Raw genomic sequence first — 16,249 nt, 5'->3', positions numbered from 1 at the left:
TCTTCACCACAAAGCGGCTCGTCATCCAATCACCAGTGCAGTGTACATAACCCCAGTTCACCCTTCCCTTCCAGACGCTGTTCTTTCTTTGGGTCTTCTCCAGTTTTTTTTCTTTGTGTTAATCCCAGTCTCTCTGTGCTTCAGGATCCCTGCCTGCCACTCACCTGCCACGTCCATCCCTGCTTTGTTATCAGTCACGTCTCTGGAAAGCAGCCACTACCAGCCTGGTGCCATTTGGATCTCCTCAACCATCTAACGCCCACTTTCCCCTGCACTATTCACCTCTCTGGCTTTGTTTACCTTACCTTATTAAATATACTCAAGTCTGTCCGGTTAACGGGACACGGCTCTGTCAAACCATTCGGTCCATTACTTTGGTTCCAACAACTGTTGGATGGTTTGCCACAAAATTTTATACGGACCTCAGACCTCAGGTGTCAACATCAACAAAAGTTTTGCTTTGGTTTACGACCAAATACATGCAAACCAATGACCTTCCCGTCAGCCTTAGTTATACTTTGTGTTCTGTGGGGCACTCCTGCTGTACCACTGTGCAATTCTCGTTTGTTAACATGAAACAGAACATTTTAATGAACACGTTTCATTTAGTTCTAAGTAACTAAACATGATTAAATTTGCTCTGAATGAAAGAGCTCAAAGCGTCCAATTAAAGTTAGAGAATAACATGGTCTTTGTTAAATTCTGAGAAAATAAGAATTGACTTGATTTGAAGTGTTTACTTTATTTAAATTAACTAAAGTGCGTTTGTTATTTAAACCACATGCAGGATTTGAACCAGGGTTTGCGTTTGTACACCCACCGTCTCCTTCAAACCTTGCTGCACGCAAATATAGCTCTTCCTTCACTTCACTATGTTGCCAATTAACTTAAATCAAACAGCAATTTCATTTCCCTCCAGATCATATTTATAAAAGCTAATTTGTGGCATATTAATATGATTTCTAGGAGACAGGACTGAGGCGAAACCTAAATTAGCACAGAGTGCTTCTAGGAATCAGCATCACGTCGGGGAAACTTCATTATCGCTGACATGTCATCATAAAAATAACTGCAGACTTCTGACTGAAACACCTCATCTCTCTATCGCGATCTTCATAATCTCATCTACTGTGATGCAGCCACTTATACGCGTCGTACTGATAAAGAGGCCCACGTTACCGCACTGTCAACTCTGACACGGGTAGTTCAGGTTGTTACGGTGTCGGCTTGACAAACGTTTGGCCTGATGAAACCAGTCGTACAGGCAGAACTGGTTGAATGTACATAACTGGCCAGGTCACGCTGCGCCTAGTGTTTGAATTACCAACAGATCTCTTAGGAGAGTATCTGCTTTCTGTTTTAAAAGACTCTCTACATCCTCATGTTTATACTGCTGTATCATACAGCGTGTCATTATTACTATTACTGAAGTACTCAGGCCATAGATAACAAAAATATCATCACAAGTCTTATTTTAGAAACTTTTAGCTGTCAGGTTAATGTTTAAATGAGCACGAGTTTAAATTAAAATATGATTAAATACATTAAGTGAGTAAATTTGCTTAGTTTTGTGTAAACAAACCCTTAATCCTTAATTTTATTTACAGTTTTCACTGAAACCTGCCTCGTAGCTTTCCTTATTGTTCTTTAAATGGATCAATTTTACGTTTATGTTTTGGATTTTACATGAATAAACTCTTTTTTAATTAGAATTTTTAAAACCATTTGGCCACTATATTAAATATCACAAGAAAAACAGAGACCACTACTGAACAAAAAAAAACATTGAGTCTCTTGTTCACTTTACCCTTCATCACAAGTGAAACAGGAGTCGCTGGGACTCCAATGTGAATAGGCTTTGATCAGCTGTGTTCATTTATAAATAACTGTACAGGAGGCTAATAATAGAAGCAATAATACATGCCCTGCATTGTTTCAGGTTGCCAATGAGGATAAATCGAGAGCACAGATTATATTTGGGGTCTGAAGCCAGAGAGACCCTTTCACCTCAACATGGGTCCTGTCATATGGGACTGTGCAGTCAGCCAACTTGGCACTGGCTTAATAGCACTCCTGCCAAAGACACCCACTTATTACCACCAATAATGTTACCTCCCTATCTCACACACACACACACACACACAGGTCACTTGTCTTACACAAACAAGTCTCCACCGTCATTATTATATGTTTGTTCTTTCATCACACTACAGTTACAGTTGGGCCACTTAGTGTACTTCTCCATGCTTTAAAAAAATAAGGGTCAAATTATGTTTTTAAATGAGGAAATTAAAGCAACAAACTTCTGCTGGAACATTACAGATCACATCACATTAGCACGGCTGTCCTCCAATGACCTTTCGTTTACAGTTTGACTGGTTTAACCGAAGAGGATTTATTAGGAATAATGACAAGAACTGGCAGTTGTCAGGTATGTTTCATGGTTTTGTCATACAGGTTTTGGGAGACTGCCTTCGAGTGCTGTAGGAAATATCAACGCCAGAACATTTGGAGGGTGTGTTAAGTGTGTCGACTTGTAAAACTTTTCGCAAATATTGGGATTGTTGACATGCGTTCAACCTGGTAACTGTAAACCTGTAATAAACTAGAAAGATAAAGATAAAATACAGAGCGGGGAGTGAGAGGAATATGGAAATGTAGACGTTTGGTTTGTTGGTTTATAAAAGATACAGATATCATCTGGCAAGCTCAGCGAGCCTTCACATGATTCATTTGGAAGAAAAAAAAAGAAGCTGACCAGAAAGATGAGTGAGGGAATCAATGATATTTCAACATGAAGACACACATCTGTAGCCTTCTCGTCCCAGCTTTGGTCCCAACATTTGGCCATGATATATCAAAAACATACCAGACTTGAATGAATGAGGTGGAAGCTACACGGCATTCAGCTCATTTGACTTGTCCTAGAGGTAAAAACAACAAAAACGGCTCAATTTGATCTGAAACTGAAGCAACAAAAGTCACAATGTCTTCTATGAAAAGGACTTATTAGGTTTTTATTACATTTGTTGCTGTTGTTTCCACTTTAGGTGGAGGCATCTGGGTTTTTTTTTGTCTCTCAGCGCTGTATATTATTGTTATACTTGTCATTTTTATGTAAACTGTGCAAAATTTAAAGATTTCACAGGACTTAGTACAATTAACTCTCAAAGAAGCAACTAGAGTTATGAGCAACCATAGTGTTGGCATTGTGAATATGTTGAATATTTGTTTATTGATATTTTTATAGAGATTTTTGCTCTCTTCCTACAGGCTGCAGTTTGCAGTAGTGCTAAACTGGTCTGCATTATATTGTGTTTCTAAAATTATCTCATGTATTGTCATGTGTTTGATTTGCCCGTTCTGGTTTTGGTGATTCAACATGTCGATGTAGATATGAAAGGTTCATTCTAAGGTAATAAAAACACAATGATTCTTATTTTCAGGTTAATATACACAAATGAAAACATAGTTCTGCTTATTATGTTGCATTTCTGCTCAAATACCCCTTTAAATGTTACACACTGTAGGTTTAAACGTCACTATACTTTTAATATACTATAAAAAGGTCCAGTGTGTAGGATTTAGTGGCACCTAGTGGTGAAGTTGCAGATTGCAACCAACTGAATACTCTCCCACGTCTCACCTTCTCCTTCCAAGCATGTAGGAAAAACATCTGGTTGTGAAATTCACATAAAAAGTTTGGCTTTTTAGTTTTGCTATATCGAGATCAGTTGTAATTTGTCTGGCGGACTCTGTGGAAGAGGACCCGCTCTCTCTGTAGATATAAAGGGCTCATTTTAAAGACATTTTAAAGACATGATTATACACTAATGAAAACATACTAAGGAATATTATATTCAAAATCCTGCAAATAAATAATTTTAAATGATTCAAATTTTTATTGAGTTTTACATTTTACAAGATTAAACTAAGAGAACAGCGGAAAATAAATAAATAAATAAATAAATAAATAAGGCAAAGTCAAGATAAAAGATGCACAATCTTATTTTGACAATAAAACATAAAAATAACAAACAGAAAACGAAATAAAATAAATACATAACAAGTCCCAGACTTGATCCATCAGTCCATGCTCAATACGCACAGCATTTCCCATGTGAAATTCACACACTGGACCTTTAATGTGTGTTTAATCTGAAAATTTTCTTTATTAGACAAATAAACTATTTGTCTAATTTGCTTTAACTCGACTTTCTTGAGCTGCTGCAGCACAAAGTATTACACTATTCTATATATCTTATTGGTTGGCTCCACTTTACTTGAACCTGTTTATTTTTTATTATTACTATTATTATGAAATAAATTTCACGAGCAGCACATGAAGGCACCGCGTCTTCTTCCTCGAGCCTCCTGGAGAGACTTTTGATTGGCTGCCAGTGACATCATCCCCGGCTCCGTACGTGGGGCTGAGAGGCAGTTCAAGCGACATCCAGCCAGCCACAGAGGCAGACAGGCAAAAATCCCTCCCATCAAAACAGGGGGGGCCGGACCTCACTGTACAAAAAGGGATCAAATTTAATATTAATGAAGTCGCGCATTGGCTCCCAGCTCGCGTCAATCCCGCTGCGCAACTTCTGTAGGCTGGCAGAATAAATTCAATATTATTTCTAAGGAGGAGGAGGGAGAGAGAAAGAGAGAGAGAGAGAGAGAGAGAGAGCAGGGTAAAAGTACTAAAAAAAAAAAATGTTGCCGCTCCACAACATCGGGACGGACTGAATGGAGGCTGACAGCGAGCGGAGATAATAAATCCGGCTACAGTGAACCGCGACACACACCGGTAAGCGAGGCGAGGAGATACAAGGCAAGTTTATTATTTTATTTTTTATTTATTGTTGGGGATGAAGAGTGGCACAAGTTGTTGTTGAAATTGCACAGTCATAGAGATTTCCACGTGATTCTATAATTAATGAAGAGGAATATATAATTACTGCAACCATTTGCAAGGAAGGAGCAGGAGGAGCAGGAGGAGGAGGAGGAGGGGCTGATTGGTGCTCCTTTAATGAAGTGTTTTTAATCATCAAACTTATAACCCATGCATCTTTATTTTATTGTTGTTTTTTTTAAATGGCTGTGATGATTGGATTTGTTTCCCCATCACCATCTGATCAGTTCGTCTCGTCCTCCGGTGTCATATCATATTCTCGGCACGTTCTCATGCCGGTTTCTTCAATGAATTTGGCCATGAATGATTTTTTTTTTTTAATGTGTGTGTGTGTGTGTGTGTGTGCTGAAGCTGCACCGTTTAAAAGAAGGATGTGCAGTGTGCACAGCTCGGCGGGTGTCTTTACATAATACACCGGGATGACAAGCTTGCTGCTGATCAAAAGAGGAATTACCACCCCTCTTTCTTCTTTTTGTACCCCGACTTTCCATTTGGGGGAGAGACCAAACTGCGGCGTGGTGTTGATGCAGTATTTTATCTTTTTTTTTCTCCCCCCTTCCTCCTGTCTTGTTATAAAAGGTTTGAATCAGACAGAGTTGAAAAATCCCCCCCCCCCCCCCTCTCACACACACAGGCACATGTATTTGTACAGTATCTGGAGGATGATTCATGTTAATTACAAAGTGATTCAGTTACACCAGACTCTGTGATGATTTCAGTGTTTATTATTAGTGGTCAGTCTGTCACGCCTTAAATTCTCCTCCCAACTTTGGGTGTAGCCCTGCAGGTGTTGACACTACTAATATTTGGCTTCGGCAGCCGTTTTCTAGTTTGCGTGTTGATCAAACAGTCAGGAGGTTTCGGGCCTTTGTTGCCTCGCTTCCTCACTTCGCGTTCATTCGCTGGATCTGAGTCGTTTGATTCCTCCTCGCTCCATCGCTTCATCTTCTTTCTGTCCTCCACAGAGCGGCTTGTTGACTTCTCCGTAAACGTCCAGCCCTCGGCCTCCCCATGCCTCCATCTCCCCTCGACGACAGAATTGTGGTGGCGCTGCCAAGGCCGATCCGACCTCAGGAACTCCAACTGCGCCTGGACACCAGCTACCTGGACTCCATCTCCACCAGCAGCGGCAGCAAGACAGTCATCAGCGCCACCGTGGTGAAGATCCGGGCGACGGCCAATCTTGTAACGTATATGCCCTCATCCAAGGGCTCCACGCGCTCGTTGTCGTGTGGATGCAGCAGTGCCAGCTGCTGCTCTGTGACTACCTATGAGAAGGACAGCCAGAGCCTCAGCCACAGCCAGGTGAGCGCCAGCAGCCCCAACCTCAGCTATGCCGGGCCCCCCACCCCTATGGTCAGCAACCATGAAGCATTAAGCGCCCCGAGTCTCACCCCGGGCACCCCGAAGGCCCTGTCAGCGTTGAGGGTCATCCACCCAAATGAGCTGGCCAAACGGATGACCTGCTGCCCCATGGGACATCCTGTAGGGCCCGTGCCGGTCATCATCGACTGCAGGCCCTTCATGGAGTACAACAAGAGCCACATCCGGGGGGCCGTGCACATCAACTGCTCCGACAAGATCAGCCGGCGGCGGCTGCAGCAGGGCAAGATCACTGTGCTGGACCTCATCTCCTGCCGCGAGGGCAAGGACTCTTATAAGGGCATCTTCTCCAAAGAGATTGTGGTTTACGACGAGAGCACCACGGACCCCAACAGGCTGACGTTCTCTCAGCCGCTGCATGTGGTCCTGGAGTCACTGAGGAGGGAGGGCAAGGACCCCATCATCCTCAAAGGTAACATCCTAAGTTGGATTGTTAAAGCTTCCCGGTTGAGGGTAGAAAACCACAATTTTATGGGCGCTAGTTTGACTCTGGAGGGAGTAAATCAGTTCAGACATCTGAGAGCAACGTGTGATTTAGAAGCTTAGTGGCAATATAAGCTGATATGACACGAGCGTGGCGGTTGCGTAATAATGCGTAATGCATGCGCGTAAAGCCTGTTAAACTTTCTCCTTTATTGTTTCGGTCAGCTGATATTGCCGGTAAACACACTCGCTTGCAGTTCATCCTGTCAGCGCTTAAAAACGCCGTGCAGGACGGCTTCTCCTCCGTGTGCAACCGAGCCTGCGTCCGACATATGCGCACGCTCCTCGCCAGCTTTCTATATGACACATATTAAGCATGTTGTGAGAGAGGGAGTGAGAAGCAGCTGTTAGTAAATAAGGCGGTCTACTGACTGTCCCTGGGTCGCTGCCATGGTTTCTATCTTTGGTGTGTGTGTGTGTGTTTGAAGCAGCATGCCGTGTTGGGGGCTGGGCTGTGAGTGTTTCCTGAATGCCTCCGAGTCACCGTCTAGCCGCAAGATCACAGCACCTTGATCTCTTCGCGTCTCTCTCTCTCTCTCTCGTGTACTTTGATGGACGAGGCTCCTCTCTCCGGTCTCTCATCCCTGCATCGCCGAAGCTCGCCTCGGTGGGAGGAAACGGGCAGACCGCCGTTGCTCTTTTTTCTTCTTCCTCGGGTTTAATTCTTGCAAAATGCAAGACATCCTCTGTGTCGGGGGGAGGTGGGGGAATCAAATGGCTCGGCTTAAATCTACATTACAAGTCCTTTTTCTTTTCCCCCTGTATTAGGAATGGCCAGCACCTCATACATGTTTGATCACAGCTTATATAATCAAAATGTGTAATGCCGGAAGCAACTTTTCATTTCTTTTACAGGTTATACTGATTAATTCTGCTTAATTTCCTCAGAGCTTTCTACTTTAGGGGAAGTAGGCAGCGGGTTGTGATCATTACAAGTGACATATCTGGAACATACGTGTGTGTGACTAAATTATTCAGCCGCGTCTTAGTCATGATTTATCGTAATACGCTTGTTGTGCGATTGCTCTGCTCGACCGGAACCACAAAAAAATATTCCGTCCCTGCCGTCGGCTGCAGCTCGCAGTGGTAATGTAGGTTACATTTAATCCGTCAGAAGTGCCATAAACAACGTGTCAGCGGTGTCAAAAGGTTTTAGGGCGAGTGCTGGAAACAGCAGGGCTGTGGTGCGAGAGGCCACGTAGAAGGCAGAAGCGGTAGTTCCTGAGGAGGAACTGAGGCCTGTGGCTTACGAAAGCAGTTCTCACGTCTTCCTATGCGAGTTCAGTTTTAGAGAGAATGACATGACGGTCACACACGACAGATTTTTTTATCTCACAGCGATGTGTTGCTTCTGCAATTATTCTCAGTTGACTGAGAAAAGTGTTTTATCAGGTGACTCTCACCTGAAAAGAAAGACTCGGATAGCTCAGCCAAGTCTTCATCAGTTGGTTGTTGCGAGCTAAAATGTCGTCTTCCACCTGAATATGCAAATTATAACCAGTAGGGTTTTTCCGTTATGGTCATTGTTTTGGTTTTTTACAACCGGCAAATGTTTTGGTTCTCGTTTTCTGTGAATGAGCTCTGATAAACCAGCACTAAACGACAAGGACAAAGTTGGCGACTTGCCTGTGAACAGCTAAAAAAGCCAAACTTTTCCACTCAGGAGTTGGTGGAGACCAAAAACGAGCTAAAAGGAGAGTGAATATCGGCCTCTTCAGGTGGGACACAAATTAAAACGTCGGTGTTGGTTAATGACGCGTTCACTGCCCAAAAAAAAAAAGAAGAAATGAATCAAAATCAGTTTAAACTGCGCCACTCTGATTAAAGACGTATGTGTGATAAAGATATTGTATCATAAGACAGACAGGTATGGATATAAATGTTTAAAAATGTAAGAAAACTTCGATATCAGTAGAAATCCCCTCTGAAGTCTTGTTGACACTGATGTACGAAAGCACGCAAATACTTCCCCTTTCTTTAATTTATTACAGTGTCGCTGTAACCATGACAACACGTGGTGGAGTAGGCCACGCACCACAACATCGGGTCAACGTCTTTTGTTCGCGTTCGCTGGTTTTATGGCGTCGCGCGCCTCCACGCGACTGTTGACGGGAGACGTTCACCTGTCCAGTTACAAAAGGAGAAGTTGCGCAACGTCCTCGCCTGGCATGGTGTCAACCCTGAGAACGTTAACAATACATGAACTGATACTGTGTGTGTGTGTGTGTGTGTGTGTGTGAGACTCTTTCCACCCCCTCCCCACACACTCTTGTGATGAAGGGAAACTTTGGCCGATGGAATCACTGACAACAGGTGCAAACCGGTTATTTGGAGAAGTGCAGATGTCCAGTGAGAAGTATATTAAACATTCAAGTACATTTATTTACCCGCAGATTAACAAGGCGGGGGGATTTTCTCATGTTGTTCAGCTCATGGAAACTGTCTTTAGTTGCTATTTTGGCCACTTCTGCCCTACTTAAAACATGACGTTTGCCGTCAGTGTCAAATGGAAACACTTCCAGTCCCTTCATATTGATTTAATGTCCAAACGGAGACATCCAGGCGTAAGAGTGTAATCCGAGGATGGAGAGATTTCCGTTATGTTTTAGTGCTTTAGAGCTCTTTAAAGCGTGTTTGTCGTTGGTTTTATGAGATGTGTATGCAAAGCCTGCTCAGTTGTAGCGTGTGCCATGTGGCGGACAGAAGCATGTATTTTTAGCACCAAGGGGCTCCAGCGGGACTTGAACCTTTAACCCTGGCAGTGTTAGCTCTGCCCAGGAAGACATCCAAGGTTCATTTAAAGTAAAGAATAAAATGTTGTTTGAGAGTTTCGTCTAAATAATCTGACTTCCTGCTCTCCCTGTCAAACACACACAAAGGAAGCACTATGTTTCCTTCGAGCTGACGTCACAATCTTTTCCGTCTGTGCTTTGCAGGAGGCCTTAGCTGCTTCAGACAGAGCCACGAGAACCTGTGCGAGCACTCGCTGCACCTTCACGAGGGCTTGGACACCGGTGCAGCTGCTGGCCTGACGGGGTCGCTACCTCACTCCCTGCCCTCTACCCCGGACATAGAGAACGCAGAGCTGACACCAATCCTGCCCTTCCTCTACCTGGGGAACGAGCACGACGCTCAGGACATCAACCTGCTGCAGCGCTACAACATCGGCTACATCCTCAATGTGACCACCCACCTGCCGCTCTACCACTACGACACGGGCCTCTTTGTCTACAAGCGCCTCCCCGCCACAGACAGCAACAAGCAGAACCTGCGACAGTACTTCGAAGAGGCGTTTGAATTCATCGGTATGAAAACTTTCACTTCTTCTGACTCCCAACCTTTGTGACAGTGAGAAATCATTCACATTGTTAAATACGAGTAGTTTTGGTGGCCTGAAGGAGTATTTTTATTTATATTACAAGAAAAAGAAGCAAACGTGAGAAAATAAACTGTTTTTTTTAACTGTAGTGAGCAGAAATATGATTTTTTTCCTCTTGTTTCATGCTGTGACCTCTCAGATTTACCTTTTTGACCTCAGGTTTGGGAAACACGACTAAAGTTTTTAAAGAAAAGGCACATAAATGAAGGCTTTAAGAATCCGTAATTCTTCAGGTCCTCTGAATACAGTTTGTTTTTGACTTAGCAGAGTTTGTGCAGACTACACTGATTTTTGAGACATGTGTATTTAAATTGCACAGTAGACATGTAGAGAGCATTTTTAGCACTTAAGGTACATTCAGCCACAATGCAGGTTTTTCCGTTCAGTTGAGTGGGAGTACTACGTTTTGGCCAACCGGTCAAACTCCTCCACAGTCAGCCTGAAACGTCTCTGAAACTGAGACCATACAGGTGGATTCACGGTCTGAACTCTGATTCTCTACCTGTTGTGTTCTGGCTTTGTTTATTTCATGTACAAACCCTTTAAATCTGAGTCTGACTCACAATCTACGCTGTAAATTTAATTTGATTTATGTCAGTTTGAGAGAGAGAGAGGAAGCGAGCTTTGGTTTAGAGACATAGACAGTGAATGAGAGTGAGTAAGCGCCGGTTAATCAGCGAAATAAAAAGTTATTTCCTGAACAGACACACAACCCGATACAGCGCCTGATCCTGTCTGAATGCTGCCTGAGTTTTAGAGATTAGATACGTATTATATACTTATATCTAGGTCAGTATGGTGGGAAGGAATGCACTGATTTCACTTTGGATTCTGATATCTCACCTCAGTGTATCTACCAATAGTCTATAAATGTCATTGCCTGGCGTTCATTTGGTTTGTGAGGTAAAATGAGGAAAGAGTTCGCTGCGCCGATAAAAACAAAAGAGTTGTCTGAAGGTTTCCAATGATGCATTGTACAGTGTTGTGCGTGTTTCTCTGTCTGTGAATTACATTTGCAAAAGAGTGCCTCAAGGCTGCTTTGGGCCAATAGATGATGGCAGACCGCTTTGAAACAAACGTCATAGATAGTTTTCCATACCTCACTTTAAGGAAATATATCTTTCCATAAATGTTAAATGTAAGCTCCAGTGCCCGGCCTGAGTACTTTGAATGTGAGCAATTCATTTCAAGGTTCGATAACCAGACGCCTGGTCACAAAGGATGTTTTTAAAGGATGACTGATTGCTTCTATGTTCCCCTCTCTCTGCAGAGGAAGCACATCAAGCAGGTATGGGCCTTCTGATCCACTGCCAGGCAGGCGTGTCTCGTTCAGCCACCATCGTGATCGCCTACCTGATGAAGCACACCTGGATGACCATGACAGACGCCTACAAGTTTGTCAAAACCAGGAGGCCCATCATCTCCCCGAACCTCAACTTCATGGGCCAGCTGTTGGAGTTCGAGGAGGACCTCAACAACGGAATAACGCCACGAATCCTCACGCCAAAGCTGATTGGTGTTGAAACCGTTGTTTAAAAAAAAAAAGACTTTGACGCTCACACTCGTAACTCACTCTCACTGTTGTTTTTTTCAAGAGAGACCGGCTGCCTCTGTAAGCCGGGTTTTGTGGAGCGCGTGAGAGCCGCTGTATTTCTTCTTGAATCTCCTCATGCTCATCTTGGACTCTCTAGAGTGCCAAAGCTCTGGGTCAGCGGTGATGAGAAATGCCAAAAATCCCTACTGTTTGGACCTGGCCGAAGTCCCGGAGGAGAAGACGTGTTAGAGCGATAGAGATAGAAGGATTTATAGAGAGAGAGAGAGAGAGATGGGAGGCGGTCAGTGGGAAGCTTTCCATTTGTGACCGCAGAGGAGCAAACATGAGGGAAAAGATACTCTATGTGCTTAGGGGCAATTACTGAGGAAAGAAACTCTTAAAGCTCACACTGTGGCACACACTTTATGTTTGCAGACTCAGGCGGGGTTGGCCACGGCAGTGCCTGTCAAACAAAAAAAAAAGACGAAAAAAAATATAACACAGAAAACAAACAAACAAAAAAAAACAGATAAAGACTTGTTTGGTGTGTTAATGTTGTTGTTCTATTTTTATACAGGGGGGTTTATGGGGGGGTGACCATGACGAGCCCACGGCGGCTTACTGTGCAATAATTTCAGAGTGGAATGCAACTGAGACCTTATGATCTTATGTGTATATATCGGTGATGATGACGATTACGAAAAACATTTCCAGCTCTTTGCTGAAATGCCATTTTTGATGTTGATGTAATTACCTGTCGTTCAGTTCTATATGTTCATGGTGCGCACAGTTCATGCTGTAATATTTGACGCAGATGTGTATACAAAAAAAAAAAAGCGGGGTTTTATTTTTGGAGTGCAGCTTGTTGGTTTATGTCCGTCGTCAAATTTTCGTGTGTTTGCTTCTTCGTTTTTTTGCCATTCCTGCATCCACATATGCATATATTTTAGCAATATATATATATATATATATATATATATATATTTTACCAGACAGCCATAAGAGTTAGTTTTTTTCAGACACGGCTGCTGGCAGAGGAAAGAACACTTTGAAATAATCAGTGAATATTGTAACACAGGGCTACTGGTGATGTTTAATGTAACAGAACGGAGGAATTTCACTGCCTACTTCTGTTGTCTCCTCTGTTCTTTTTGCTCCCATTCATCCATGAGCCAGCTCTGTTTTTAAATGCACTCTACTGTGTCCCTATGTAGCTTACATGTATGTGTGTGTGAGTGTGTGTGTGTGTGTCAGTCCGTTGTAAAGTAGCAGAGTTGAGGTACAGACCTCAAACTAAAACATTCAGTTCCTCCCGTGGGTGCAGTGTGACGTTGGCGGCGGTGGTGGTGCAGGAAAAGCAGTGTGACCCTTTGTCTAATCTCTTGCAACTCCCCTGTCGCTGACACTAAGCTACAGTTAAGTGAGCTCTCCTGCCTTTTGCATAGGCAAGCGCTGCTGTCACGTGCTGTTCTAGTGCCTCTATCGATGCCTTAATTTCATGTGTCGCCACCGGGGCCTGCGCGTGGTACAGTACACGCATCACGTGCAGGCGAACGTAGAAGAAAGAGGTTGAATCCACCCCGGACGAAAGCCTCCTCTCGGCCTCTTGTTTAATTTTTTCAAAGATTATTTCTGCTGTTTCTGATTCATGTGCAGGATTTCAGAGAATTGCATCCAGAGATGCTACAAAAAGCCTTGAGGTGAAAATGTTTCCTTATGTAACTCTGAGCTTGTGATGCTAGAATCTGAACACCAGTGAATTGTAAATCAACTCTGCACTAAACAGTAGTGTAGCAAAGAGCATATGCACGCACACAGTTTACCTTCATCCCACCGTTGACTCATATCACAACAATTACATGGAGTTAGATGTAAAGAGGAAGAAAAAAAAAAACGCTAGCGCTGCTTTTTCATCGCAGATTTTTGCGTTTTCAGCCGCGTCGGTTTTTGACGGTTTAAGTTCTATAATTATAAAAAGGGAAATTTCTCAGTAGCCAAGTGGGATGCATGTGTTTTAAGGTGTAGCTCGCTCACCTTTTCAACCACTTGTACAACACGTAGCACACGTTAAGAAAAAAAAAAAGACTATATCTTGTGCGCATGACCATGAGCTTTTAAACTAAACTTGAGTCGTCGTCTGAAAGTCTTGAATCTCCCCCCCTCCAAAAGATAATTTTCTTTTTTCCAAACTAAGAAAAGTATCTTTGTTTTCAGATCACACAGCTGCACATCTTTGATCGGATTGGTTTTGATTTGATAAACCCAAGGGCTCAAAGTTTCCGCACACATAAAAGAGCATGTAGACCTTTGACTCGAGTTTAAAACACAGAAATTCAGACCAAAAAAAAGTTCGAGCTAACTTGACGCAGCCTCCTCGCAGAGTGCGGTTTCTGTTTCTGTCACTGTTCATTTGCTCTTCTGGTTTGTGTTCAGCTCTCCATTGTTTGCATGAAAATAAAAGGCTTAAAATAAAGCACAGGGCTAACAATATCATTGTCAAAGCAACCCTCCCCTCCCTTTCCCCCGATACAGCCTCTGTGAATCATTACATCTTCAAAAGTACACGCTGAACCCAAAAGTTTGTGAAACGATCACACGTGTCAGGAGGACGAAGGAGGACGCTCCTTTTTCGCGACGCCGCCATTCACAACAATAAGCTTCAGAAATCCCTCATGTGAAAAATCACGCTATGCAAAATGAAACTTGTTACAGGTCGTGTGATGGATAAAATAGTTTTGTGAGGTCATTTTTCGAGCATGAGCGACAGTTTGCAGCCTCAGATTGAAGTGAGTTTGTTTTTTTAGTTGTTTTTTTTTTTACGTGTGACGAAGAAAAAAATACGTTTGTGTGACGACGTGCCCTCACTTGTATTTCTGTTGCTGTTGTCATTGGTGTCTACTGGTGCTCCACGATATATTTGAATATGATAAAAAAAAAAAGGTATATAATAACAATTTACAAACACGTTTGTAGCTCGTGCATTTAGTAATTACAAAAAAAAACGAGAGTGCTTATAATCTGAGCCAATGTTATACAAGAATAAAACACCTTTTCGTCCCATCTGCTGGTTCTTACAAACCGCAGCGGCACATGGCTTTTGTATGTAATGATCTATTTGATTGAACAATGTAACCGTCGTACTGTACATTACTCTCTGGTTGGAAAAACGAAGCATGCTACGTTGCTCCTGGTCTGTGAGGGGACACTCGCAGTCGTTATGGTGCTGTCTGTCTTTCCCACACTGCTCTTTCTGTAGAGGTCATAGTCTTGATTGACAGCTCCAAGAGGCATCTGGGTATCTGTTCCCTTTTATTTGGACACACATGGTTCTGTATTAGAACAATATCAAGCTGTCATATTTGATGTGCACTCTTTTACGACTAGACTTGTTTAAGAGTCTCCGCTTTGGGCTCAGAGGCTCCGGTGGAAATGGGCTTCGCTCTACAAGTCTCTGTATCTTTCTTTGTGTCTGTAGTCAACAGTCAAGTATATACAGTATATAAATATATATCTATTTTCTTTGTATGCATATATTCATTACTATTTTTGCACTGACCTATGGACAGATGGATTTATTTTTTTCCACAAAGGGTGCTATTATAACGGAGGCCTTCTCCCACACCTTTTTTGCATGACTTGCTCAAAGATTCCTCGACTGGTCTGTCATCTCTCCTACTCTTCTCCTACTACTCCTCTGAACTGTTGCAATTGAAGCACTGTAATTTTGTAATCCCTACTTGTGAGCTTTGAAATAAAACAGGGAGGCTTCAAGTTTGGTTTGGTGTCCTGGAGGTTTATTTTCTTCCTTACTTCCAAGTGGAGGAACTCACTTCTTTTGGCAGCCGGGAGAATAAAGTCGAAAAATGTGTTTCCGATTTGTATCTGACAGATCTGAATGTTTAACTCTGTAAAGAAGTGCCAGATGTTTCATGTATTCAGTTGTTGAAAGCTTCTATAAGCAATATTTATCACCTGCCCCTGTAGCTGCTCTTCAGCTGTCCCAGCATCCTTCAGTTCATTGTTTTAACTCAACTTGTTTCCAGCTGTTTTCAACGAAGCAAAGCTCTAAAAAACTCCACAGTACACTACCTGCTGAGCATCAGACAACAAGCAGACAAAGTGTAGAGACCAAGTGCTGAACTCAGTGAAGCATTTAGAAGCTAAAGAGCCAAACATGTCCTTCGAGAGATGGAGGAGACCAAAATGGAGCTAAAAAGAAAAAGTGAATTGCTGGAAATATGACTCAAAATGAATGATGGTGTTGCAAATAAGCAACACAACTCCAGAGTTGCCAATAAATAAACACAACTTTAGAAGATTGTTATTGTCAAATACCCTTAATCAATAATTTAGTTGATAAAAGTCAGAAAAGGTTAAAAAACTGTAGACGCTGACATCAACCAACAGTCAAAAACCCAAAAATATTCAATTTAAAATGATACAAATGAGAGAAAAATTACATTTGAGAAGATGGAACAAGCCCCTTTGAATGACTTAAACAATCAACTAACATATAATCAAGTGCTTCAGCTATACAGCAGACAACATTTGTGTGGAGCCGTCC

The 16,249-nt window shown here is 42.6% G+C and overlaps 1 protein-coding gene across 2 annotated transcripts; it reads left to right on the top strand.

Annotated features, from left to right (window-relative positions):
• The first annotated feature begins 4,470 nt into the window (after positions 1-4,470).
• dusp10 (dual specificity phosphatase 10) lies at positions 4,471-15,461 on the top strand. 2 transcript variants are annotated; one of them, XM_019277429.2, is made up of 4 exons: positions 4,471-4,801; positions 5,872-6,701; positions 9,709-10,077; positions 11,422-15,461. In XM_019277429.2, the coding sequence occupies exons 2-4, from the start codon at positions 5,918-5,920 to the stop codon at positions 11,685-11,687; spliced, it is 1,419 nt and encodes a 472-aa protein (XP_019132974.1). In that variant the 5' UTR covers positions 4,471-4,801; positions 5,872-5,917; the 3' UTR covers positions 11,688-15,461. The 2 variants fall into 2 exon arrangements, with proteins under 2 accessions (XP_019132974.1, XP_019132973.1); XM_019277428.2 differs by having other exon boundaries at positions 4,473-4,825.
• The last annotated feature ends 788 nt before the right edge of the window (positions 15,462-16,249 follow it).

The sequence above is a fragment of the Larimichthys crocea genome, chromosome XI, assembly GCF_000972845.2.
Source record: "Larimichthys crocea isolate SSNF chromosome XI, L_crocea_2.0, whole genome shotgun sequence".
NCBI classification, from domain to species: Eukaryota; Metazoa; Chordata; class Actinopteri; family Sciaenidae; genus Larimichthys; species Larimichthys crocea.
This window is presented reverse-complemented; position numbering and strand designations above follow the sequence as displayed.